Source organism: Mollisia scopiformis (assembly GCF_001500285.1).
Source record: "Mollisia scopiformis unplaced genomic scaffold LY89scaffold_14, whole genome shotgun sequence".
Classification (NCBI taxonomy): Eukaryota; Fungi; Ascomycota; class Leotiomycetes; order Helotiales; family Mollisiaceae; genus Mollisia; species Mollisia scopiformis.
The window spans coordinates 732,995-757,208 of NW_017263594.1; the positions used below are offsets into that span (position 1 = coordinate 732,995).

At 46.7% G+C, this 24,214-nt stretch overlaps 9 protein-coding genes across 9 annotated transcripts; 4 read left to right on the plus strand and 5 right to left on the minus strand.

Moving 5' to 3' along the window:
- Nucleotides 1-75: 75 nt before the first annotated feature.
- Nucleotides 76-1,338, minus strand: LY89DRAFT_735007 (uncharacterized protein; the record flags this gene model as incomplete). Its single annotated transcript, XM_018219962.1, has 3 exons — nucleotides 76-200; nucleotides 257-899; nucleotides 955-1,338. 3 exons carry the CDS (start codon nucleotides 1,336-1,338, stop codon nucleotides 76-78), a joined length of 1,152 nt encoding a protein of 383 aa, XP_018070216.1.
- Nucleotides 1,339-2,586: 1,248 nt separating this feature from the next.
- On the minus strand, nucleotides 2,587-3,921 carry LY89DRAFT_670401 (uncharacterized protein; the record flags this gene model as incomplete). The annotated part of the gene is made up of 2 exons (XM_018213161.1): nucleotides 2,587-2,838; nucleotides 2,887-3,921. 2 exons carry the CDS (start codon nucleotides 3,919-3,921, stop codon nucleotides 2,587-2,589), a joined length of 1,287 nt encoding a protein of 428 aa, XP_018070217.1.
- A 931-nt stretch (nucleotides 3,922-4,852) lies between these two features.
- On the plus strand, nucleotides 4,853-6,487 carry LY89DRAFT_97505 (S-adenosyl-L-methionine-dependent methyltransferase). The gene is made up of 4 exons (XM_018223545.1): nucleotides 4,853-5,267; nucleotides 5,326-5,449; nucleotides 5,513-6,088; nucleotides 6,140-6,487. Exons 1-4 carry the CDS (start codon nucleotides 5,088-5,090, stop codon nucleotides 6,454-6,456), a joined length of 1,197 nt encoding a protein of 398 aa, XP_018070218.1. The 5' UTR covers nucleotides 4,853-5,087; the 3' UTR covers nucleotides 6,457-6,487.
- A 30-nt stretch (nucleotides 6,488-6,517) lies between these two features.
- LY89DRAFT_587101 (uncharacterized protein) lies at nucleotides 6,518-7,839 on the minus strand (the record flags this gene model as incomplete). Its single annotated transcript, XM_018209406.1, has 2 exons — nucleotides 6,518-7,654; nucleotides 7,708-7,839. The coding sequence occupies 2 exons, from the start codon at nucleotides 7,837-7,839 to the stop codon at nucleotides 6,518-6,520; spliced, it is 1,269 nt and encodes a 422-aa protein (XP_018070219.1).
- A 3,320-nt stretch (nucleotides 7,840-11,159) lies between these two features.
- LY89DRAFT_586981 (uncharacterized protein) lies at nucleotides 11,160-13,180 on the plus strand (the record flags this gene model as incomplete). The annotated part of the gene is made up of 7 exons (XM_018209397.1): nucleotides 11,160-11,331; nucleotides 11,471-11,711; nucleotides 11,779-12,005; nucleotides 12,030-12,204; nucleotides 12,233-12,417; nucleotides 12,449-12,543; nucleotides 12,599-13,180. Coding segments are annotated over 7 exons (1,677 nt in total), but the record flags the coding sequence as incomplete, so codon positions are not given.
- Nucleotides 13,181-16,553: 3,373 nt separating this feature from the next.
- LY89DRAFT_97538 (uncharacterized protein) lies at nucleotides 16,554-17,437 on the plus strand. Its single transcript, XM_018223546.1, has 2 exons — nucleotides 16,554-17,159; nucleotides 17,215-17,437. The coding sequence occupies exons 1-2, from the start codon at nucleotides 16,723-16,725 to the stop codon at nucleotides 17,348-17,350; spliced, it is 573 nt and encodes a 190-aa protein (XP_018070221.1). The 5' UTR covers nucleotides 16,554-16,722; the 3' UTR covers nucleotides 17,351-17,437.
- A 2,531-nt stretch (nucleotides 17,438-19,968) lies between these two features.
- LY89DRAFT_685769 (uncharacterized protein) lies at nucleotides 19,969-21,311 on the plus strand. The gene is made up of 3 exons (XM_018215145.1): nucleotides 19,969-20,512; nucleotides 20,571-21,165; nucleotides 21,220-21,311. Exons 1-3 carry the CDS (start codon nucleotides 20,404-20,406, stop codon nucleotides 21,302-21,304), a joined length of 789 nt encoding a protein of 262 aa, XP_018070222.1. The 5' UTR covers nucleotides 19,969-20,403; the 3' UTR covers nucleotides 21,305-21,311.
- Nucleotides 21,312-21,388: 77 nt separating this feature from the next.
- Nucleotides 21,389-21,883, minus strand: LY89DRAFT_735014 (uncharacterized protein; the record flags this gene model as incomplete). Its single annotated transcript, XM_018219963.1, has 1 exon — nucleotides 21,389-21,883. One exon carries the CDS (start codon nucleotides 21,881-21,883, stop codon nucleotides 21,389-21,391), a length of 495 nt encoding a protein of 164 aa, XP_018070223.1.
- A 351-nt stretch (nucleotides 21,884-22,234) lies between these two features.
- LY89DRAFT_783124 (uncharacterized protein) lies at nucleotides 22,235-24,071 on the minus strand. Its single transcript, XM_018222652.1, has 2 exons — nucleotides 23,825-24,071; nucleotides 22,235-23,772 (listed from the first exon to the last, which is right to left on the minus strand). The coding sequence occupies exons 1-2, from the start codon at nucleotides 23,978-23,980 to the stop codon at nucleotides 22,363-22,365; spliced, it is 1,566 nt and encodes a 521-aa protein (XP_018070224.1). The 5' UTR covers nucleotides 23,981-24,071; the 3' UTR covers nucleotides 22,235-22,362.
- Between the last annotated feature and the right edge of the window lie 143 nt (nucleotides 24,072-24,214).

Consider the following 24,214-nt stretch of genomic DNA (forward strand, 5'->3'; position numbering starts at 1 on the left):
TTATGCCGTATATATCTACCATGAACAAGATTCCTCGGAACGGTAAAGGAAAGTGTTCCAATTATCTGCATTACCTCATACTATACTATTCTGCCCGTGAGAAGACGCAGTACTAGTCGTGCTTGTCTGCCATAAACATTTGCAAATCTTCGCCTCTTCCAGCTCTTGCTCTGGATGCGCATGCCGTTCTCTGTTCGAGTCTAAATGACTAGTTAGCCGTTCGTCCCCAAAATAGTTCTTACACGTATCAACTCACCCAAGAACTCATGAACCGTCGAGTAAACAGGGATAATTAACACAATCAGAGCACTCGTCTGTCCGAATCCCCAAGCGTTGTCCTGGGCATTATTCAGGCTGCACCATTGTCCAACTCCTTTCGCGATATCAGAGGTCGTTGGACTCGGAGCGGGCGTAAACTTCTGGAGAAGAGCGCATGCAACGGAAACTCCAGCGAAGCAAACTTGTAGTAACAACACAGCGAGCGGGTGGCCGAACACTAAGAAGCGTATCACTGCCTTGGCCAGCCTGGCAAGTTGCCAGTATCGTTGGCGTCTGAGCCGAGCTGGCTTCCGGAGCCAGCAATCTTTCCAGGGTTCGAGCAGCTGGGCCACGGAAATCCAGAAGATCCAGGCCATGGCCATTGGCGGTGCAAAATACTCGAGGATGTTCTCGCTTCCCTTCGAGAAATGCAAATAATCGATCAACACACGCTCCATCATGATAAAAGCTGGCTCGAACGCATATTCTGATACGTCGATGGTAATCGTTAGGAACACGGCGAAGGATATAATGACACCGACTCGGATGAGCGTTGTCATTTTGTACCTGTCCAGGCTCAAGACGAGAAGAGAGGCCAAGTGTGAACTGGTCGGAGAGAGAGCATCATCAAACTCGCGTCCCTTCAATTAGATCAGTCCCAGAAGCTCACCTAGACGAGAGACAAGCAAGATACACCGCGAGGGTGAAATGAGCGTCCTGGAAGTCTAGGACTGAGGCATTGGCGTTCTGATATTGGGTGAGATTGAGGTATGCCGCCGTGAGAAGTGCGAGGCCCATAAAGGCTTGTGCGTCTGCCAGAACGGTGACGGAAGTAACGAGGAGGTGTCTGCAACGAGCATATCGCGTTGTTGATTTTCCATATCGGGCGTCGAGACCAGCGAGGAGGATCGATGCCAAGGCTGTGTATAATGAACACAGAACAGAAGAGATGACTACTCCAATGCCGGCGATGTCGGAATTAGATGGACAGGTTTGGCCTTCGGCCACGAAGTCGTATATCCAGGCTCCTCGTCCGTCGTAGATCCCGTCAGGACTTTTTGCAAGGACCGAGCTCGACATGCTGGATAATGAATTGGAGAATCTCGAGACGAGGCTGTATTGCCTCGTGACGAGGCTGCGTTCATCCGTTGGGTCAGCCTTGGTACTGGTAAAGCGGCTGGAGGACTTGAGTGCGGAGCTCCGTTGTGTTCTTAAATGTTCGACAGTAGGATTTGTGAAACCTCAAATCTATAATTGGTGGAACATGCAGAAGATACATGACAGGGGTCGGATAAGGGAAACCCTCGGCATTGGGATCAAGAGCAGTCTGCCTACAAGAGTGCCAAAGCCACCCAATATGAGTCACATTCAGCTACTCAGTCAAGCATAATGTGATGCATTTATTGTTGGCGGGGGTAGGCAAGGTTGGTGAACAGTTTCAGATATCCTGAAGCAGAATTGGCTGCATTGACTCGTTTCGCGAATCTGACGGGGCTTGCGCGTGCAGGTATCTATCTCTACCGATAACCGATTGTTATTATATCTGCGTAATTTTGTAGTATCTTGGATCGCATGTGTAGAATGTACACGATGCTGACGCTGGGTACCTTCTTCAGGTCGGATCAATCATTTCTGTGCCAGATTGCGACGAGATAAATCGATGAGAATCCAAGAGTGGTAGCCTGCTGGGAAGACTGCTTCAGTAAATCACCAGAACAAGCAAGCTGGACTTCCTCAGCGTGTCATGTATCTCGAATGCAATGCTTCCTTGTGCTTAGACTCGAGCCAGGTCAATTCATGCTCAGGTGAGTCATCAAATTCAGCTGCTTCTCTGATTTCTATCCGTAGAGGGATGCTTAGATTCCTGAGTAGGGTTATCGAATGTAATGGAAAGACTCTTAACATTGCTTTTGTTTGCAATGCAGGCTTGCCGATTATCGCCATCCCTCTCTATGAATTGATTGATATTCGGATGCTGTAAGTTTGGTAGTTGGAAAAGGCTTGCGACATCGTGATTTGTGATTCGTCTTTCGTTCGTTTCCAGGCTCTGGAGGTATTGCAAAGAACAGCAGTGAAGTAGAAAATTCACAGGTCTGTGTTCAATATCTGTGTCGCGCGATCAATAGAGGACATTCCAGGAGATCTTCAATGGGCGTAGATTATGAAGTTTCGAGGGCAGATTAGAATTGGGCATCGATGCGGGCACGACGTGCCATCCGCGGATCAAGGACTCAACCTGCCACCCCTTGGACATTTTCTATCGAGTGATGACGCTCATGTGGTTTTAGACTCTTAGAGTACCAACGAAGCTGTCCTTTCAGACTAAACCTACGGATCTACAAGTCCCCTCAGCCAGACCTCAAGCTCAATCTTAGCCTTGTCAAACGGTTCGTGAACTTCGGCAATTGGAACCCATGGAAGCCACTCGCGTTCAGATGCCCACCTCTTCTCGATAATCATGACGTTGGAAAGCTTCGGAGTTCGAGATTGGCTTTGCTGTGCTAGACTGATAATCCATTCGTGACTCTCGTCTCCTAGCTTCCATGGTTTGAAAGCATATTCTCTATATTCGAACCAGATCTGCACCCACATCAGTATGCGTTTCCAAGACGGATCGAGCATCCTTACCTTTAAAAATTCCAAAGTTGCAGGGAGTCTATTCGAAAGCTGCAAATCGACAGTATGTGACGAGGTCCAATCCCGTTGTCCCTTAGGTCGATCGTGCCACGGGATAGCAGGGAACAGAAAGTGACTATGAATCTCAAGAACCTTCAGACAGGAGAATTGTAACACATCAAGCTCCGTCGAATCAGGCCCAAGCATTGGCATATCCGGTTTGTAAGCTCTTGTCAGGTGCAGCTCAAGCAAGTTGTCTCGTAGATGATGTAGGCAACCCCTGATTACAGAAGGAGAAAGTTTGTACTCGGTCATGACGTCCCAAGTGAGAGTCTCAAGTTGCGTCTGATTTTTGAACAAGTTCTCAGATATTTTGTAGTTTGATGCAAGGAAATTCAGGAAGTGAAGTTTGCAAACGTTGCTCGAGGGAGGAGTAATGGTGTTCTGAAGTGGTGCAAAGACGTCTCTAGATTTCCATTCATTGAATTGGACAATTGTCAGCTCGGTCAAGGCCGGTAGAGCCATGATTCTTGCTACATCGGCGGTTGTTGTCTGAGGATCATCAAGCACTAAACTCTTCAAGGTTCTCGACGTACGTGATTGGGACAAGAGATGTGAGGCACGAGAAGAACTACCCTCAGACTCCCAGGGAGGTGCTGCCGGCTGGGATGGTATATCCGGATATGCATTGAGCTCCACTTTCAGAGTGATCGTATTTGCAGAGGTCAAGAGACCCAAAACCTTGGACAGTCCGAAATCTGAGTGATATTTGTCCCAGGTGAGGCTCGCGCTAGTGACCCATGATGCGCGTTCAGGATGACTCTCCAATGTAGCTATGAACCGATCGACTATGCGAGTAGCCCAAAGCGAACGTTGTTTGTTGATACCGACCGCTCGAACCGTAAAATTGATATCGTGGTACAGATGGGGCAGAGCTAGTGTATGGACATGTCGAGAGCATAGAATCAGTGACCGTAATTCGCGTACACGAGAGTATGAGAAGATGCTGTCCAGTACTTCGTTGGGAAGGTCAAGCAGCAACATCATCGTTTAATTGAATCCAGTTGTTGAGCGGCGTGATATGTTTCTGTTGCTTCGATGATTGACGTTGTGATTTGTAGCGAGATCCTGCATGGATGCCTTCACAGGCACTGACCATGTGACAAAAAAACCAGATATAGAATTGTGGAGAAGACTCGACTACCTAAGTATCCCCCTAGCAGATGTTGACCTGCTTTCATAGCAAACAATGTTTATCAAAGTTCTACTGTTTGAAAGTTGAAGTAAATCAGATCCAGTCACGTGTCTTCTTCGAAATATCCAGTTCCCAGTCGAGTTTCTACCCAGATTACGTTGACCAACGATCAACTTGCTTATACCGAGAGTTCATTGGAATAGTCTTCAAATATTTTCATCCGCCATTACTGCACTGAATCTTTTAACTCGGATACATACCTCCTTTCCGACACCTGACAGCTAATGAGAAACCCTGGGAGATTAGATACATACGGAATAGTTAATTACGTACTAATAAAGTATGTTAGTAGATGCATCTACAATGAACTATAATGATTCTCAAGGAAAGTGATAGGAGTTAACCTGTCTCGTCGGTACGGCACGACCAAATCCTGGGTCCTTTCCTTGGACCACAAGTAAATTATTACGAACCCGTTGTTCAAACAAGAATTCTCGGATCAAAATCCAGCATCAATTCCTCATCATTAGATAAACGTACAAATTGAGGAAGGATGAGCCCCCGGAACCCTGCTATAGCTGTAGGGCTGACAGCCCACTGCGCTCTACCCGTTTAGGAAAATAACACGAACCCGAACGCCACAATAACTCTAATTCCTCCATAAGAAGCCGCCTCCATCACTAGTCCCTCAGACTTCCATTTTCGCAACAGCCTCCGCCGCATTAGACCCTTCTTCATTCATGTATGAGAGAGGCTGGTTCGCTGTCGTGGACTTCATCGCTTGAAAGATGGTGGACCTCGCGCAGGAACAATCTCGGATTCGTCTTAATTGCCGCAAGAGGACTTTTAGATCCGTTTTCACGCCGTTGACCTGCAATTTTAGGGGCGATGTTCCAATGCTAGATCAACTACTTTGAAGTAAGGCTGTTCTGGAAGTATAAATGAAAGACATATCGCTGTTTCTTTCTGGCTGCACAGCACGTCTGCGGTCTTATTTTTCCAGACTTTCTTGAACAAGATGTCTCCTTCTTCTGCCAGAAATGTCGATCGAATCACCGAGCTCCAAAACTCTCTGACCTCTCTGTCAAAAGTTGCGCTCGAGAATGAGGATGAGAGGAAGAAATTGCTGGCTGTGTTGAGGGCTCAAGTTGCTGTTTTGGAAACTCCACTTGAAGTAGTTTGGAGGATGATGATGGAGGTAAGATGTTTTGTCTACAATTTCTTCCGTATTTGATGCTGATGTCAAAATGGCATAGCCTCATCAGAGCACTGCTCTCAGAAGTGCTCAGGGCATGGGTTTGATAGAACCTATCGTTTCTAGTTCTCCAAGAACGGCGACAGAGCTTGCGACAATCACGAAATGTGATAAGCAGCTCATCGGTACGATCCTCCTTCCACAACATATATTTGCAGCTCCAGGTACTAACTCATGATCTTTGACAGTGCGCATACTCCGGTGCCTCTCAGCCATGAAGATGGTCGATGAAGTAGATTACGAAACATATGCCTCGAACCCAACGACACAAATCTTGACAGTCCCCTCCGTTGGTGGCGGCTTCAAATTCATGTTCGATGAAGCTGCTGTATCGGTTGTCCACGTGCCCGCATTTCTCAGCAAGACCGGTTACAAGAATCCCGAAGGGCCAGAAACTTGTTTCCAGTCTGCCTTCAACACTGATCTGCAGCTGTTCCCGTACCTCATGGCAAATCCAGAGCGGATGGGACACCTGAACGATCTGATGACCGGTCAAAGGATGAACAGAACTGAATGGTTCGATTTCTCTGATGTGGACTCCATTTTGTTCGATGGAATGGATACTAAGGATTCAGACGCGACGTTATTGATTGACATTGGTGGTGGGAGAGGACATGATCTGGAGGCATTTAGAAACAAATTTCCAAATGCGAAAGGAAAGCTGGTGTTGCAAGATTTGCCGCCGGTGATTGCTGATATCGAAGCGTTGGACAGCTCGATTGTGCGCATGGAGCATAACTTCTTCACGGAGCAGCCCATCAAAGGCGATTTAGGCAATGCACCTTAGTCGAATACAAGCTAACATCTTGGCGTAGGTGCAAGAGCATATTACATCCGATCTTGTTTGCACGATTACAACGATGCCGATGACCGCAAGATCTTGAGACAGATCGTTGACGCCATGAAACCTGGGTACTCGAAGCTGCTGATATTTGAATGGATATTGCCTGATGTTGGAACGCCTCTATATCCGGCGCTTCTAGACCTCAATATGTTGGCCTTGTTTAGTGGTATGGAGAGGACTGAAACTCATTGGAGAAACTTGTTGGAGAGTGTTGGCCTCGAGGTTGTGAAGGTTTGGAGTATCGGTAAGGAGACGGAGGGCCTAATCGAAGCAATGAAGAAAGCGTGAAGAATGTCAGGACAAGTTCTCCATATGTCTTCGGGCTTAGATCTAGAAAATATTAATTGCATCAGGGTCGCATTTCGCCTGAGATGACTTTCGCTGGCCACGCCATAATCCACAGCCATTCATTTGGTAGCATTCCAGCAATACCTGCAAATGACGTTTCCGTCACTAATTGAGACGGCTCCAAGCCATGTAACCACCAGACAGTGTTTATAACTTTGAGGAGAGCAAGGTTTCTAGCCAAAAGACCTAACGCGCGTGGATCTTTGAGTTCGATCAGCTCCAGGAATCGCCCTGGCAATCTGACTGGCATGGTCGCAACACGTCTCTGTAATTGCTGCTGTGATACACTGTTGCTGATGGCACAACACATGGACGAGAGTTCTGCGACAGTCTTTTCGTAGATGATCTTATCTTCTGTAGAGACATCGTCGTCTTCAAAGGTATCGGACACGCGGGCGAGATCCTCTTGCACGTTTGTCGCCCATTCGGTTTGATGGGCAATCTCCCCGGATGCCATGATCGGCTGTCTCTCAATATACCACAAGTAAGCAGACCCTCTCAGCCAAGGCCACATTTGGTCGAAGAGCGCTTGTATCCCACGTGCCATGTAGTAGGTCTGAAGAGGAACTTCGTACAGTCCATCGGAAGTTGTGCTGTGAGCCGAAATCCAAGTATGGTGGCAAATTAGGATCGCAGTAGCCAAGACTGCCTCGGCAGAGCCTCGATCAACGTTCGCCAAAGCAATTCGGTGGTTCCGCACCACTTTGTCGAAGTAAAATGTAGCGGCGTACGGCAATACTGGATCTTTAGGTGTGAGTGCTGAGTAGTGGAGAGCGGATATACCGAACAGCGCATTGAGCACCAGGTCTGACTGGAAAGCTAGTCGAGGGATGTCGACAGACCAAACACGTCTGCCTTCCGCAAGTTCTCCGTCCGGAAGTTGAGTGCATGTTACATTCGTGTAATGGTGCATTAGTTTTAACTCAAGGAGGCGAGAACGCCCTTCCGGAGTAAGACCAGTCGGATGAGGTGCGAACGAAGCCTGTAATGAATCTTCGACTGTATTTCTGGTTCTTTTCCTTGGCCTCAGGGTTTCTCCGCCTTGTCCCGTGACTTCTACAAAAGGTTCAAAGTCGCAACTCTTTAAGCCAGGGAATCTTTTTGAACAGTTCGAGCAGATGGGATGGACTTCGTCGCACTAGATCATTAGTGAGAAGCTCAACTGAAGGCGTTCGGCTTACTTGCCTTGACTTTTCTTGCTTTGCATGTTCTACATCCTCTCCGAGATTTCTTGAAGCTCCTCCTCGGACGAGCATGACGATGACCGAAGCTTGGAGCGTCATCGGTGCCGACCGACGACTGTGGTGAGCCTGGTAGGAACATGCTAGCTGCTGGCCTCAATATCAGTGTGTTGCACGACATACTGAATGAGGCCTAATGTGGGAAGCTTCATACATGAAAAGAACCTTGGAGGTTCAGGAGGCAACGCCGAGATGAATTCGGAGTCAGCCCTCGCTAAAATAGAATGGCGGCCTCAGGCACAGGAGCTTGACTGTCACAACTCTGCACCACGACTCTTTGAGGAATATTGATAGATGAATGAATCTCGAAATGATATCGAGAATGCGATTTATTGACCATGAAGTATTTTTTCTGAAAGGTATTTCAATACTACCGCATTTGCTTCGCCGCAACTGAATCGCCACGATTCGCCAAAAGAGTCGAACATTTAAGCCTTAAGCTTACAGTATGCAAGGGCGGAATTGCGGGTCGCTGCAGTCCTTGCGTCCGCATTCCTTGCACTGTAAACCCGATAAAGAATTTCAGATCTCTTGGAACCGATGCTCATTGGCGTACTCTTACGCTCCAGGATTTATTACCTAAGCATTTCTATACTCAACTCTCGTACGGACCTGGCAAGATTAAGAATCCTTGCGTGCGATCAAGACATAATTACTTACTGATTGGGCACGAGATACGAAGACCGAAATGTTGCCGTCTTGCGAACAGTTCAAACACCGCCCAAGTGTTAGAAGTCGGCCGTAGTCGGTCTAACTCGATCTAACTTCTAAGTCTAAGATTCAGCATATCATTATGTTGCCACCAATGAGTTCTATGATTACATGTATAAAGGCGTAGACTCTAGCTATTAGTCACAGAGGAAGCCTCCCGACTAAATCTAGAAGTTGTAAGATACAATAGAGTGTTTAGCGATGCATTTCAGCAAAACATCCTTGAAGAACGAGTTCCCGCAGTTTCTATGAGAACGCGATATCTCGACATAATTGGAATAAATAAGACTTGAGAAAAGGCAGCTTCAGCAAGTAAAGAACAGACTTTTTGAGGCGATACTTCGAAATACACTTCCTCCTAAAAATTGAAAACTCACTGGCGAGAAGATGAGACAATGAAGGAAAAATTGCGGGAGTGCCAAAAGAATCAGAGCATTAGGATGAATATAATTTATAAGCAGACAAAAAATAAGAAGTAGGTTCAAAGAATAAGGTGCAAGGCCATATCCGTAATTAGCAAACTCATGCTTTCATCGCTTGCATGATAGCATTGATTACCTAGGTACCTGGAAGCTTGTCAGAAAATTGTCAACTGCAAGAAGGCAGACATAGCAAGCCAACCTCACGTTCAAAGTCCGAGGCTCGATCAACTTAGAGAAAGCGTGGAACATTCGCGCGTCTTACATGTATTCGAGTGGGGGACAGACTAACGATCTTATTAGGGGCACAGCACCTGGCCCAGATCGGATCAAGTAAGAACGAAAACCTTGTATGCTTGGTTACTTGGTGCTGATGTTTGAAGCTGATCGTGGAGTTTTTCTTCACTTCTAAAGACTGAAGTTCTTAGCCTGAGAAAATGGATCGAGAGGATAAGCGAAAATTATTTCTTAGTCGTAAAGATGTGATTAATTCAAGAATCATCTCGGGGGGCAATCACTCTTCCCCGACAAATGTGTCTATGTTCTTGGTATCCATTGCCCACTTGTGGAAAGAAAGGAAGCGGGGTCGCTTAAGCCAGCCAGGCCCCCTGATTTTCGCCAAGCATTTTCTCGACCCCACCACAAAAAATCCTCGAAGATTGCAAAAGATAATCTATCTATCTGAGGCTTGTGTATGGCAGAGCGGACGGGATGCTCATATTCCTCATTCCATGCTTTTCACCAATAAAACTTTTCACCAAGACACTAAAATCTTATACCGTCGATCGCTAAGGGGAACTTCCGACTGGGTCATTCGTAGGCAGTGGATAAATACTAACTTCGGTGGTAATATGCGGTGGCTGAAACCCAGCCTGTCGCAGTCTCCATTTCACCAAAGTTGCAGCGATGGCCCTTTTAAATTCAACCTTGCCCACATGCAAAAGTAGGTGACAGCGGCCGGTGCAAAATTTGAAATCGTGGCTATGCTGAGACAGCATTAGGTTAGGCGTAACCTTACAAGCAGGCAGTTTTTTGCGGTTCGAAAAGCACGTCTACTCGATTGAGGAGCCCATGTCCACGCCCAAGGCGGAGCGGGCCGTACGGCAACGCGTTCCAAGTAGCAGCAAATGGTGGCGAGGTTGTGGTTGAGCTTCTACTCGCTCGCGCCGATATTCACGCCCAAGGCGGGAAGTACGGCAACGCAATTCAATACGCAGTAGAAGGTGTACTTAGACAGCCTCTGTGGCTTCAATGACGTGCATTGACTGCAAGCCCTGATAAGGCTATGCGAATATTCTTTTTCGGAATTTTATTATTATTATATTAGAATATTAATATTATAGCTTTTTAACATTTGAATTTTGTTTGCAATTGAAAGTAGTACATTTATGCATATGGCAAAATACTTTCTTGATAGACGTTATGGCTATTTTATAATTATTAATTTTGGTAGCAAAATGTAGGAAAGAGTTAGTGGTCCTTTTTCCACCGCAATTGTACATTGCGTGGGCACACGGCCTCCATCATCCAATGATTTTTGGTTTAGAGGCCAGAAAATGTTAAATTTGGAATTGATCTTCATTGAGCCATTTGGGGTCCATGTATCAGCAAAGAATGGAATCATAGTGCTGTCATGGTGTGGTTGCAAACTTATTCTACGGTCAATCGGTCTTCGAGGCTGCCTTAGGTGATCGATAGCATTTTCCTGCTTTCGTTCCCACTTGCAGAAATTAGATTGCACACATGTATAAGTTTTGCACCTCCTTGCATGTTATTGGGCACTTGATCAGTGAGGTTTGCCACCACTACTATATTGCTTTTCCTCCTGATCTGTAAGGCTGGCTGAACTCGCCGAGTCACATATTAAATTACCCCCAAAACCCGAGGCATGTTGATCCCTAGCTCACAACAGTCCTCTTGTTTCATGGGGATAGTAGCACGAGTAGCTGCTATTATTTAGTGATTTTGGGCCTCTGGAAGTCTGCATATTTTGGCATTCAGTTAGTTCAACACTTAAACGAATCTTGGCGACCATACTTGAGACAGTGTGTTATTCGATTTGCAGGCTATCGGAAGTTTGTGAATATGTGGAAGAACGTCCTACAAACATTGTTACCTTGCTTTGTATCGTCTTCTCTTGTGGCTGGTAACGGGCTGGATCCGTTGAACAACTTCTGCAGGTGAGTAATCGAGAAAATACTTCTTAATTTTCATAGGGCGAGGTATACAAGTCTAGGCTATTGGACACCCTCGTCTATGAGCTGCTTTCTATCAGTTACCTTCTCTTTCGTGGCAGGCAGGCGAGTCGAAGCAACTAACAATTGTCTCTAGACGATGGTACCATCAAAGCCAGATAAAGAATCAAGTTCTGTTCATCGATGGGGGCATCGAGTCCTTTTCTGACCGATCGATCATTCAAGATGTATGTTTCACTTTTGGGCGTTGTGTTAAGCTTGATCGCATGTGTGTTAACTTCTTTCTGCCAAAGGGTAATCAGCCGAATTGGACTGGGCCTATCACTACAGGACCAAGTAAGTGACTGCATTTAAGACTTGAATGACGCTTAATGCCTCTTTATTACAGATAACTATATCATTGCCATTGACATGAATATGTCATGGGACTGGGAATCGAACATTACTGAAGCCGTCATCAACAAAACCTTAGACTCTCCAACAGGTAATCCTCCGCCCAATATACAGAATGCTGCTCTCTTCAGAGGGCCATCTCAGGATTTGCAAGTATACTTGTACGGAGGTATAACACCCTCAGTCAATCAATCATTCCCGGACTTGCAATACCCAACAACCAATCAGTACACACTGTGAGTCATTCTTCCTTGTGGAAAACACTCGGCTTTGCGAACTTGTAGCCTTTATTAATACATCTAGATGGGGATTCAACACCGAAACTCATACATGGACACAGTATGACCTATTCTCTGAAGTCCCCGAGCGACCTAGTCAAGGTGCAGCAGCAGAAGCGTCTGATTTGGGACTTGAATTCTATATGAACGGGATGATCACGCAGTGGTCCTCACCGAGTACAAGTTATCTTGGAAACCAGTCATTGTTCCTAAGTGGGATGGTCATCCTTGACCTCAACACGAAGACGGTACGTTCAAAAAACTCAACCTTATGAGCTTCGCTGATATCTTCTCTGGCAACGAACAGATCCACAGACATTGTCACGAATGGCTATCCTAGGGTGAGAGGTGGAATTATTTATGTCCCAGGCTTGGGTCCTCAAGGGGTCCTAGTTACCGTTGGAGGCGCAATTCAAAGCTCTGGAAGTCTAGACTTAGGTAACTTCTTTTCGTATCTTTCGTTGAAATCTGCTAACAAGTCTAGTTTCGATGGATCAAGCCAATATCTTTGACGTATCAACAGCTCTGCCTACCTACAATGGGAGCGATAATGGATGGTACACTCAGACTATCATTGGTACCACACCGGAGCCAAGGGTCGACTTTTGTCTGGTCCTTGCTTCAGCACCTGACAATTCCAGTCACAACATATTTATGTACGTCGGTGAGTCTTACCACCCATAGAGCCGCTTAAGGGCTACTAAGCCTTCTGGGTTGGGATCCTAGTCAACAGAACAAATACTTCGATGAAATATGGGTATTATCACTTCCATCATTCACTTGGATAGCGGTGAGATGTTCTTCAACGAAGTCTATAATGTACAATTTGCTAAGAAGATGTGTAGATCTACAATGGAACATCCCCTCGATTTGGGCATACTTGCCACGCCGTCGGAAATCGCCAAATGATCACAATCGGTAGTGTTGACAACGTCAATGCAGCGGACTACTGCGACTGGGAATTCAAATCAGTTGCTATTTATGACATGACGGATGGAGGCGGATCTCGGAATGGTTGGGGAAGCGTATTTTCACCATACGACGCACCGTATCAAGTGAACGATGTGATATCTGCTGCTATTGGAGGCAACCTGAATGGAAATGCGACAAAGCTGCTTCCAAACGGGGGTTGGAGCAGCACTTTGATCGCCCATCTATTCACTGGGACGGACAACCAAACAGCTCCAGTGGGTCTTGGAGGAATGTCTACAACTACAAGGAGCTCACATATTGACCATACGCCCATCATAGCTGGGACCGTTGGGGGAGCAGTTGCCCTATTTCTCGTCGCTTTCTTGGCACTTTTATGGAAACGCTACCGTGCAGCAATCCTCAAGAAGCGTCAGCAGGAAAATCAACAAGAGCAATTCTTGAAGACAGAGCTACCTAACGGGCGAGATCTCTCAACTCGGTTCTCAAGCAGCTGACCGGACTGTAGATCTCGAAGAACTACATACAGACGAGATCTCTCAACTCCGTTCTCAAGCAGCAGACCCGACTGTAGATTTCGAAGAGCTACATACAGACGAGATCTCTCAACTCCGTTCTCAAGCAGCGGACCGGACTGTAGAACTCGAAGAGCTACCCGCTACCATTCATCAGAATTTCTCTGAAGTTCCTGCTAATACCACGAGCGAGTTGTCAGAAGATCAGCTCCCTGCAGAGATATTGAGCTCGTCGATCCATGAAAGGAGTGACTTCCCTAGTTATCACGTCAACATGCTCCTCTGGGATACAATGCCTTGTCAGCCTTCTGTAGCTTTTTAGAAACAGAAAACCGTTTGTAGTATGGATGATGGAGAGGAAAGTCTGCTTTGGATGTGATGGTTGATCTCTTGGACAGTTGGGACATCATTGTACTTCCTGAATGCTGAGATATGGAGATTACCAGATATATGTAGACCTGGCTCCATTGTCCATAACAATATAGAGATACAGCCACAAAACAAGATGATCATGGTGCAGCTTGAGTGTATGCTAAATCGGAACGGTGATATAGATCTCGTCAATCAACACTTTGACGTCTCCCAATATCTGAACAAAGGCTACTTCTGGGAGCTATCGATCGCTCAACTATCCCACGACCCCCTCCCAACCGGCACAGGACGTGGAGGCAACAACATCTACCTGGATGGAGTGTCGGAGTCGCTAGTCGTGTACTAGTCCTCTTTCTCGCTTGTTGCTCAATATCGATATTCAGACTCGTTCGCGGCGAAGTCATCAGCGGGTACGCTCTGTTATATCGTGGCGATTGCAGCAAGTCTGTGAGCTTGATGTTATAGTTTCATATCGCGATCAACTTACTTAGCAGTGCGCTTCTGAGCGTGAGCAATGATTGCATGTGTTCTAGTCCATACGCCAACAATTGCTGTTTACGAACGGGGCCCCCGCCATTCACGAATGGCGGGGTGTTTACGTGTGGCACCCCTAGTTTATCAACTACACCTGCCATTCATGAATGGCAGGGCCCGCCATTCGGGAACAGCGCCACTGATAAACAGGCCGGGAATAAGGCTCTGACTTTAGCCCTAGCACCTCTAGCACCCCCAGCACCCCCAGCACAGCAATAGGGCATAGCACTAATATCCATTGCTTCAATACATCTCAAAGCTAGAGCATAAGATTCTAGGTAGTGTGATAGAGGTGCTGAGATGCTGAGGTGCCTGGAGTGTGCTGTGGTGTCTAGAGTGCTGTTCCCGACTGGCACCCCGCCATTCATGAACTCTTGCACTAAGTGGAGCCGTTCACGTATGGCAGGTCTAGTTCATAAACAGGGGGTGCCACACGTAAACACCCCGCCATTCGTGAATGGCAGGGGTAAAGTTCATAAACAGCAGGTGTTCGCGTATGGACTAGAACACATGCAGACTCTGAGTTCTCCGTCCCGTGCTCAGATCGACAAAGCTCATTCAAGGAAGGAACGCTGGGTATCGGGGTTCAGAGCTCGAAGACCGGGGCATATGGATTCTTTCATCCTTCGGAGATTTTTGACATAATATGGTCATCATTTTTGAGATTTTCATCCTTCTGAGTGATGACCGATTCGATGCTTCGCCGACTTACTCCATACGAGTCATTGTTCTTGTGACTGCTCGCAGTGCCGTAGCCCTCTCTCACCTGCGTTGTTGAATGGTAACATATGGTCATGGTTAGCCTACTTGCCTTGAAGCTTCAAACAAATGGTCAGCTTACTCATGCGGCGAGAAATATCAACTCTGATTCGCATTCTTTGCGGCTCAACCAATCACCACTATTTTCTCGAGTAAACCTTCTCGTTACCAAAACAGAAATTAGGATCTTCATCTTTTCAGTCATTTGATCGGAAAAGATCACTGTAGATCTTTTTATTACGTATCGTTGCTGCAACCGTTCAAGTATATAAGTCTCTCTCTGCTTGCATTCTTTTCTGCTCACATCACCAAGTCACTACCACACGAAAAGAAAACACCAATCTCAACCAAATCAACATTATGCAATTCAACACTTTCCTCCTCCCATTGCTAGCATTGGCTATTGGCAGAGTCCTCGCAGACTGTCCAGACGGCTACTGCCAAAATGGTGACTGTCCTCTTGGGTTGCCTTGCCCGGTTCGTCCCTCAAGAAATTTTGAAATAAGTTATTAATGTTATTTAGGATGGATCTATCTGTGTTGTCAGTATAAATAGTCAAGGGAATAAACCTACAACTAACACAAATTCCTTTACCAGGGTGAGACCTGCTGTATAAATTGTGATAATGGCAAGTTTAAGTTTTGAGAAGCTGGGGCTTGGACTGTCAAAGGTGGTATGGATGAGGGTTGTTTGGAGAAGATGACACAGTGCCAATCAATAGAAAGCTAGGATTTGGTCTGATTAGTGGATGGGGTTGACGATGTCCAATCTTCAAACCATAATCTTTCTTGTTCGAGTTCTTTCCTTGATCCTGTGGATTGTGAAGGAATACAAGTCGCGCTACTAATAATGACGTATTACAAGGCTGCCTTGTATTCAAACAATCGAGGGTAAAATAATTTATGTAGAAAAGGATGTTGTATTATATCATGAGAAGCTGTAAATTATATACTAAAGCTTTGCGTAACAAAGTACGTGCTGATGCATGTGCCGCACTAATCCGTATTATACCCATAGGAGCCTGCGGCTCCTTCTCTTTTGTAGCATCTTTTCTGATTTCATTTCGAGCATCGCATTTACCACTTTTATTTATTCCTTGAAACGTTAATCCTGCAGCATTCACGCTATAATCCTTAGATTACTCTTCTTTTTAACATTGTTGAAGCGGCGTCTTCTATCGTGGTATCACGCTACTCTCCCAGTAGGCTGACTGGAATCTATGCTTATGAAATGTATCCCAGAATCGCTAAATAAGAATCAAATGGATCACTTTAGGCAAATCATCGATAAGGTGGAACCGGAGCAATGCTTGCAGCAACCAGAGGCTGCTATTCCACGAAGGAGTGGCTTCCTGTCTCGTTATACCTGCAGGATAAAGCCTGGTCATTGCGCCTCGACACAAGGGGCGTGATTGCATGGTAGGCGCTCTGCACAGACGATCTTATGGGTCACTGTATCAGCTGAAACCAAGTCTCCAGCAGACTTACACACAAGATGAGGCTTAGGTCGGACACAATGAAACTCTGTGATATGAAAGCATTTCTTTGATTCGGTAATCGAGTGACACAGAGCAGGGAATATGCACAGATCCGCTCTGGGAACGCCGAGCAGTAATCAGCCTCCACATTGACAGAAAAGGTGCATCTCGACCACCAGACAACCGACGTGGCATTTCCAGCCTCGCAGATGGATTTTCGTAAACCCCACCCGCTGGAGAAAGAGAAAGACAAACGTTCTTATACGTGATTCTATACCGTATCATGTTTAAGAATCTTCTTGCAATGAAATCGATTCCTATATGATTGGTGATTATACATCTCATTAGAGATATCTATATCTTCTTTGAAAGTGTTGCCATTATGTTAGATCCAATGACAGCTCTCGGCATTGCTGGCAACATTGTCCAGTTCGTAGATTTCTCAATTAAGCTTTTGGGAGATGCGCATGAGCTTCACAAGTCTGCAGAGGGCTCTCTTCAGGAGAGCCTTGATGTCGAGAAGGTTGCGGGAACAATAAGAATTCTTCAGATGAAGTTGAGAATTCAAGACGATCATCATGTCAGTGGCGATGACAAGGCCGAAAACTTATTGGAAGAACTGTGCACAAGTTGTGATGAGACGGCAAAAGAACTCTTCGAGGTTTTGGGAAGTCTTAAAGTACAGGGGAAGAAGTCGCCGTGGAAGAGCATGCGGCAAGCGATAAAGAGTATCAAGGGGAAGGCTACTATTGCGAAAATATGCGACAGGCTCAATGGATTCCGGGAGACTCTTGAATTGACCATTCTTGTGGATTTAAGGTAGGCATGAGAGCGTGCCTCGAAGGCAACTGAACTCATTTCTCATTACAGGCAGAAACTTGATCTCCAATCAGTCGTCAACTCTGACAATTTTAAGCATCTTGAAAGTGGCAGTCAGGACATTGTCCTTTCCCTTCTTCAGAATCGGAGTATCTTCACGACAACCATTGATGCACAAACTGCCGAGTTGAAGGAGATTCTTCAAAAGGAAGCCGTCATCGCTGCTCTTCAGCATGAGGATGTCAAGTCAACATTGCTCGCAACCGTCGAAGATATCAATGAGCTCCAGTCACGCGAACATAGGGTCACCCGACAAGAGATAGCTCAACGAGCTGCGTGTGATGCGGCAAATCTGAAGGCACAGATGGACAAGCGCACAGACGAGATCAAGAATCTCATCACAGCCACTTGTCAGGCAAAAGGAACCAAGGAAAGAGTGCGACTGACAGAAAGGGCAAATGCGGCAGCTGCATCTTTGGTTGCCATGGATTTAATCCATGGTAGTCTCATGGTATGCTTCTTATTCCAAACCAAGAGGACCATGCTAAACTTGTAAGGAAATTCTTGCCAAGACTAATCCGAATCATGGTGGACACTCCTGGAAGCTTGGGTCCTATCCGATTGAAGAAAATACCAACGACTACCAAGAAAAGAGTCCGCGGATCCCTCAACCCATGACAAAATCTCCAACTGTGACCCTTCAAGAGGCATCAGCAACTCCTGATATTGCATCCCGCCCATCCATTGAGAGCTCGCCCAGCATTGTCAGCTTGTCACCATCAGACTCGCGATCAACTGTGCCGGACACGACGAGCGATCAGTTTGAGTTCGAGACAAAGATCGCAGAACCTCAATATGCTCGTCCACCCAACACCTTTTCTCCCTATCAGACACCGCCAATCTTCCCCCATTCAGAATCTGATTACCGTCATCCAACATCTCCTGCCAATAGTATGTCAACTGCTTTCCCCTTTATACCGCCAACAATGCACCCTGGCATGAGTAGCACGTTTCAATACGGTCCTCAGTATGGTCCCCAGTATCCCGGATACGCTCAAGGTTACGGACATTACGGTCCTTATTGGCCACCAAGCGAACCATCTGTGCTTGATCCAACTCATCTAGATCCAGATGTCGAGAAAAAACTTATGGTTCTCGATGATATGATGAGGACTCAAAAGTTAGAGACTGACAGAAAGATGAGAGAGATGGAGGAAGAGGAAGCAAGTGCGCGAAGAGCTCTAGCAGAGAGAGCTGAGAGAGCACAGAAAGAGTTAGCAGAGAGACAGGCAAAAGATGCCGAAGCTATGGTGCGGGCAGAGGCAGCTAGGAAGGCAGCCGAAGAGAGAGCAGCTTGGGAAAAAAGGATCGAGGACGAAAAGAAAGCTGTTCTTGCAGCGCATGGGGCAGCACAGAAGGCCAATGCGGAAGAGAAAGCAGGACGTGAGAGAGTTGCGGAATCCGAAAAGAAGCCTCGTGGGATAAAAAAGTGGAGGAAAGGAAGAAGAGAGTAATAACTGGCTAGCTTGGGCAAGCTTCAGAGGCAGATATACGCCTCCGACTATCTCCGACTATCAAAGCTATACTCATTCCTAGTCCCACAGTCATCTATCTGCCTGCCTCGACTTTTTCGATACATTCACCAAATTTATATATATCGACATCATCCAAAGATATTGGACACTCGCTAGATTTGAGATCAAAGCATTTCTCCAAGCTCAAACTACAAACTTTTTTTTCCCCCCAACCAACACCATCACAACCACAATCGCAATCTCAACAATAACAGCAAAAACAACAGTCAAAACGATGATGTCCCTGGTAATTCGCGGTGGGAGGAAGGACGGAGATGAGGGGGAGAAGAGAAAGAAGGTACGCAAAACCAGACATTTGAATCTGTCGATGTGCCTATTCAAGAAGCCATTTATCGCTAGGGTATACATTGACAGATATACCTAATTTAGGAAGAGGAGAAGCAAGCCGCGGCGGCCGGAGATGTGGAGATGGAGGAAGCAGAGGAGGGAGGAAAGGAGGGAGAAGAGGAGAAGGTGAGTCTGATGAACAGTCTCTTTTGCACACTTTTGATTATTGTACATCACCAAAAGGATTGGCGCTGACGATGACGTATGATAGAAGTTGAAGGTGAAGTTGAAGAGGACAAGAGAAAGCAACGCGTGAAGAAGCGCCGTCTCAGGGCCAAGGCTGAGCTGAGAGATGCCAAGAGGGGATAGTGTACGAATATCACGCGCTTGATCAATAGAATCAGCTCCTTTTCCATTCGAACCATTGACTTATGCTTTGTTGAGGGTGAAGTGTTCCCTGTTGTTGACATCGAGATATTCTCGGTTAAGCCTAGCGCGCCACAAGAGTTGGTTAAAATAAGTTCTAAAAAAATCCAAAAACTAATTGACAGTTCTAGGTATCTAGACCGATACCATAGAACCAAAAGACAAAACATTCACAAGCTTGCCGATTGACAGCTCCAGTAACACCCTCATTTCTTAGGTCGTGCCTAAATAGCGGGGGGCCTTATCAGGATCCGTCAGCCCGAAGCTGCCTAGTACAAGGGCGAGCCATTGTTTATCCTTAGTAGAGCTGCTTTCGTAGGCGTCCTAAACAGGTCCGTTGTATCCCTCTAATTAACTGTACTAATTCTTGCCAAAGTTTTGCTTATTTAACATTATAAGACCCTGTTCTCTCGGTAGCGAGGCTGCGATCTGATTGGCCGAAGCTAAGGAGTATCAACAAGCTAACCACCACAGCACAACCCAACCCAACCAAAAGACTTCTCTCTTCACCATTCCGGTATCTCTTTTACTCTCATTGAGCCATTCGTCGAACTTAATTTCTTTAAACGCCTATCACAAACAATATCCCGACCACATTGCCGACTCTGTACGACCACATCACGCAATCCGCCCAAAATGATTACTCTCGCATCCACAAAACATGCAACATCGGTACGATTACTGAACATCACCCGCTCATTCAATGTCCCACTTCGGCAATGAGGTGGGGTATATCCGCTTCCCGGGGTTTGATGCAATGCGGGATTGCTCAGCCATATACCGCGGGGTGGATGCGGAGTAAGCGCAGTTTCGCTTCACTTCATGTGACGATGAACTGAGAATGATATATTTGGGTGACAAGACTTGGATTTTCTAAGATATTTTACCTCCAAAGCAATTTGAAGGAAGCATCAAGTACATTCAACAAAGTTTTTCACCAAGAGACTTCAATCAAAATGCAGTTCCAAAGCAAGGCATGTTGTTCACGACCACCAGTAGTGCTTGCTGGAGGTTACAACTACACGCCAAAAGGGACATACACCACATACTCTGGACTAAAAACCTGTATTAAATCCCCTCCTCAACCTCTCCTTTTCCCATTGATCCATACTAACACTTCTAGATGAAACCGGACCCAAAACCTCCACCCGCGGCATCCTCTTCATTTACGACATCTTCGGCCTCTACATTCAAACTCTTCGCGGAGCCGACATCCTCTCCACCGGCTACCCCTCCCCTCTCCCTCTGGACAACTCCGGCACCTACCGCGTCTTCATGCCGGACTTCTTCTCCTCCCACCCTGCTGACATAGCCAACTACCCACCGAAGACCCCCAACCAATTCTCCTACATAACCTCCTTCATGACCGGACCGGCTGACCCTGCCAAAACCCTGCCCTTGATACCTTCCCTCGTCGCCGAGCTCAAGGAGAAGAACCCTGAGATCGAATCCTGGGCCATTCTCGGCTTCTGCTGGGGCGGTAAAATCGCAGCGCTGAGCTCGCAGGAGGGGAGTCTGTTTAAAGCGAGTGCGCAGGCTCATCCTAGTTTGTTGGATACGGAGGATGCGACGAAGATTGTGATCCCGCATGTGGTATTGCCGAGTAATGATGAGGTGCCGGAGATCATGGAGGAGTGGGTGAAGGAATTGATGAAGAGTAGTCCGAAGAGTTATAGTGAGACTTTTACGGATCAGGTGCACGGGTGGATGACTTCTAGGTGAGTTGTAGTGACGAAGGGGATTGGGAAATGAGAGGCTAATGTGTGAAATAGGGCCGATTTTGAGAACCAGCATAATTTTGAGGAGTATTTGAGGGGGTATCGGATCGTGAGGGCCTTTTTCGATGAGCATATGTGAAGACGATGGTCTATCATGATATCAGATCATCGATTTTCCGATCAAATTCCCCTCAACTTACATCGAATAGCAAATATGAACTGCTCAAACAATCAAACTCCCACCCACAATCCCAATCAACGGTGCCCACAATGCTCCTAGCATGTAAACAGTTCCCCTCTTCTCCTTCGTCAAAACCAAATACGCAAGCAAGACATTAATCCCTCCAATCGCATACATCAGTATCGAATTCCTCCTTTTCCCATCCACAATCCCTAGCTGTAAAATCCAGACGGTCATTCCGCCTACCGAGCCGCATAATGCAAAATAGCCTAACATAGCTAGAAAGAGAGTAGTATCTGGTTGATTGGCCTTGGGAGGGGTCGACGGTGCTGGCGTAGCTGGTGAGGTGGATGATGATGATGATGATGTGGAGTCTAGAGCTGGTGCGGGAGCAGATTGAGGCTGGGATTCGGGCCATAGGTTTATGACAGCTTGGATCATGAGTGTAGTTAAGCACATGACGCCCAAGCCGATCAAAGCCAATTGTGCAGCTTCGTCGTGCTGAGGATTCTCGTCGCCATAGAGGGGAATGGCCATGGCTTCACTCTTCTTTTCGTGGCAAGGATAGCTTGTAGGAGGAGGTGTTTGACTTGAAACTCTGGGGGCGGAATGTAAATCGAGGAAATGAGTGGTTGGAGAAGATGAAGCTGTCTGTATACGTGTGGTGAAGTACCGCTAGCTTGGCATCCCCTGTGCCGCCACTCAAGACCCACTTTGCAGTCTAACCTCATTCATGATATATAGAGAGTCTACGATTGAATTGATGGCGGTTGTGGCTGCAGAAAATATTGCAACGGTCGGAGCTATTTACACTTCTCCAAATGATGACAAGTACCACTTAAAAGCATACAGGTGGAAGCGTCACATAATCTCTTGACAATTAGGCTTGGTCAGGTATCTTTCATACATCTACAGAGCTCGCGAGAGCAATAATTTCTATCCATTCGCCAAATTACCTCCTCAGCATGCCTCTCTATCGGATCTGGGAGTCATCCTCCTCGACCGGGGCATCCTCATCATGCCATATCCATATCGTGGAACAATTGCTTTGAAGGGCTGTCCTCGTCATAAACCTCTCCATCGGGTGTTGGCACATCCCCAGAAGCCACTGGACTCTGCTCTGCGTAGAACCCTCCGTTTGGCGTTGGCGCTTCATATCCAATACCCGTTGGACTCTCGAAATCTCTGGGAGTCTCCGCCACGTTGCTGTCAAAGCCGGCAGGTGTACCCGCGTTGTACTGGTCGGAAAAGCCACCAGGTGTACTCACGTCCACCGAACCTTGGTGTGAGCCTTCTAAGATATCTGACCCTTTATGCGGCACCTTAGGAGGTCGTCCTCGTTGTGGCGCTGGCTCGACACCAGGCCCGATACTACCTCCGCGTCTTCTTCCTCTACCTCGCCCACCGCGACATCTTCCTGCCCCTCGAACTTTGCCTTTACCGCCTCTACTCCCAGGACCGTGTCTGGGGCGTTTTGCTGGATGAGCTTTCCTCTCCGCTTCAATGTCCTCCGGGGTATCAGCCCATCCCTCCTCTTCATCTTCTTGATCCATTTCCTCCAACCTAGCTGCTGCTCTCTCAACATCCTCATCGCCCTCGTCACCCTCCTCAACGACCTCCCTCAACTTGGCCCTCTCTTCTCTTCGGTTCTTCTTCAGCTCAACCATCCACTTCTGAGCCGTCAATCTCTTCCTCACATTAACAGTCACCATGTCCTCATCACCCATTTCCTCCTTGATCTGGATCATCTGGCTCAAGAACTTCGCTTGCTCCTTCCGTTGCTCACTAGATTTCCCCCAAACTGGAATGAGGGGTTTGGCTTCTTTATATTCTTCTTCGTCCTCGAAGCGAGCTCGTTTCTTGTTGGCTTGTTGATGATGAGGTTTAGGAATGAGTTGGATGTGTTTGGCTATGATGCGCGCAGAGCTAGCTGCCAGGAGGTCGACATTGTCTGGTAATTGGCGCAAGGCAGGAAGGGGATATTCACCAAGACGATATTCACCGCGCTTAGTGAAGAGCATCTCCGTTCCAATGTTTGATGCCCATTGACATGAATAAAACTGTCCTCCGTATGCCACGATTGGATTGTTGGTATCAAGACTCAGAATTTGAATCTCTGTTGGCCTTCGATTGGCTATAGTGACCACATCGGCTGAGGTATCTGGTGTAGCAGCCTTTGTTGGAACAGGATCTTCGTCGTCTCCTTCGTCGTCCTGTCCTGCTCCCTCCGCAGGGTCGCCCTTCTTGTCTCCAACAGAAAATTGCGGCGCGACCTTGGATAGACGTGGACCTACAGTGCCTTTACTGCCCCCTCTGCCACCGGTGGGAGCGACCCATCGAGCTCGTTTGGTGCGCGTCTCTTCAGCGACAGGTCTATGTCTGGTTGGAATACCGGGGGTAGTGAGGTCAAGAGTCACATAGTAAGTCTACAGCAGTCAGCAATTGATGCCGGAGAAGCTGTCAGGTAGAAACATTTACCTCTGTCTCTGTTGCAGAATATTCATATTCCCATTCGTCGTCGTCATCTTCTTCTGCAATGCGCGTTGAGACAAATGGAGGTAAGAAATTGTTCTGTGGTGGGGTAGTATCTTGGGCAGACTCGGCGTCGAGAGGCGTTGCGGAATGCGACATCATGGGCGGTAATTTGGATGAAGATATCGTTGTATATCTTGCATATGAGGCATCTGGAAGAAGTTCAGACTAGCAAGATATAATTTTTGCTGAGCTTAACTTTGCGATAGAGAATACATCTACAATTTTCGATCTCATCGAAAATAAATGTGGCTGCCTGAGGCATAGAAATTCATTTCAACGTCTTCTCATGGCGACGACATGAACTTGGAATTTACAGAACATAAAATTTTACGA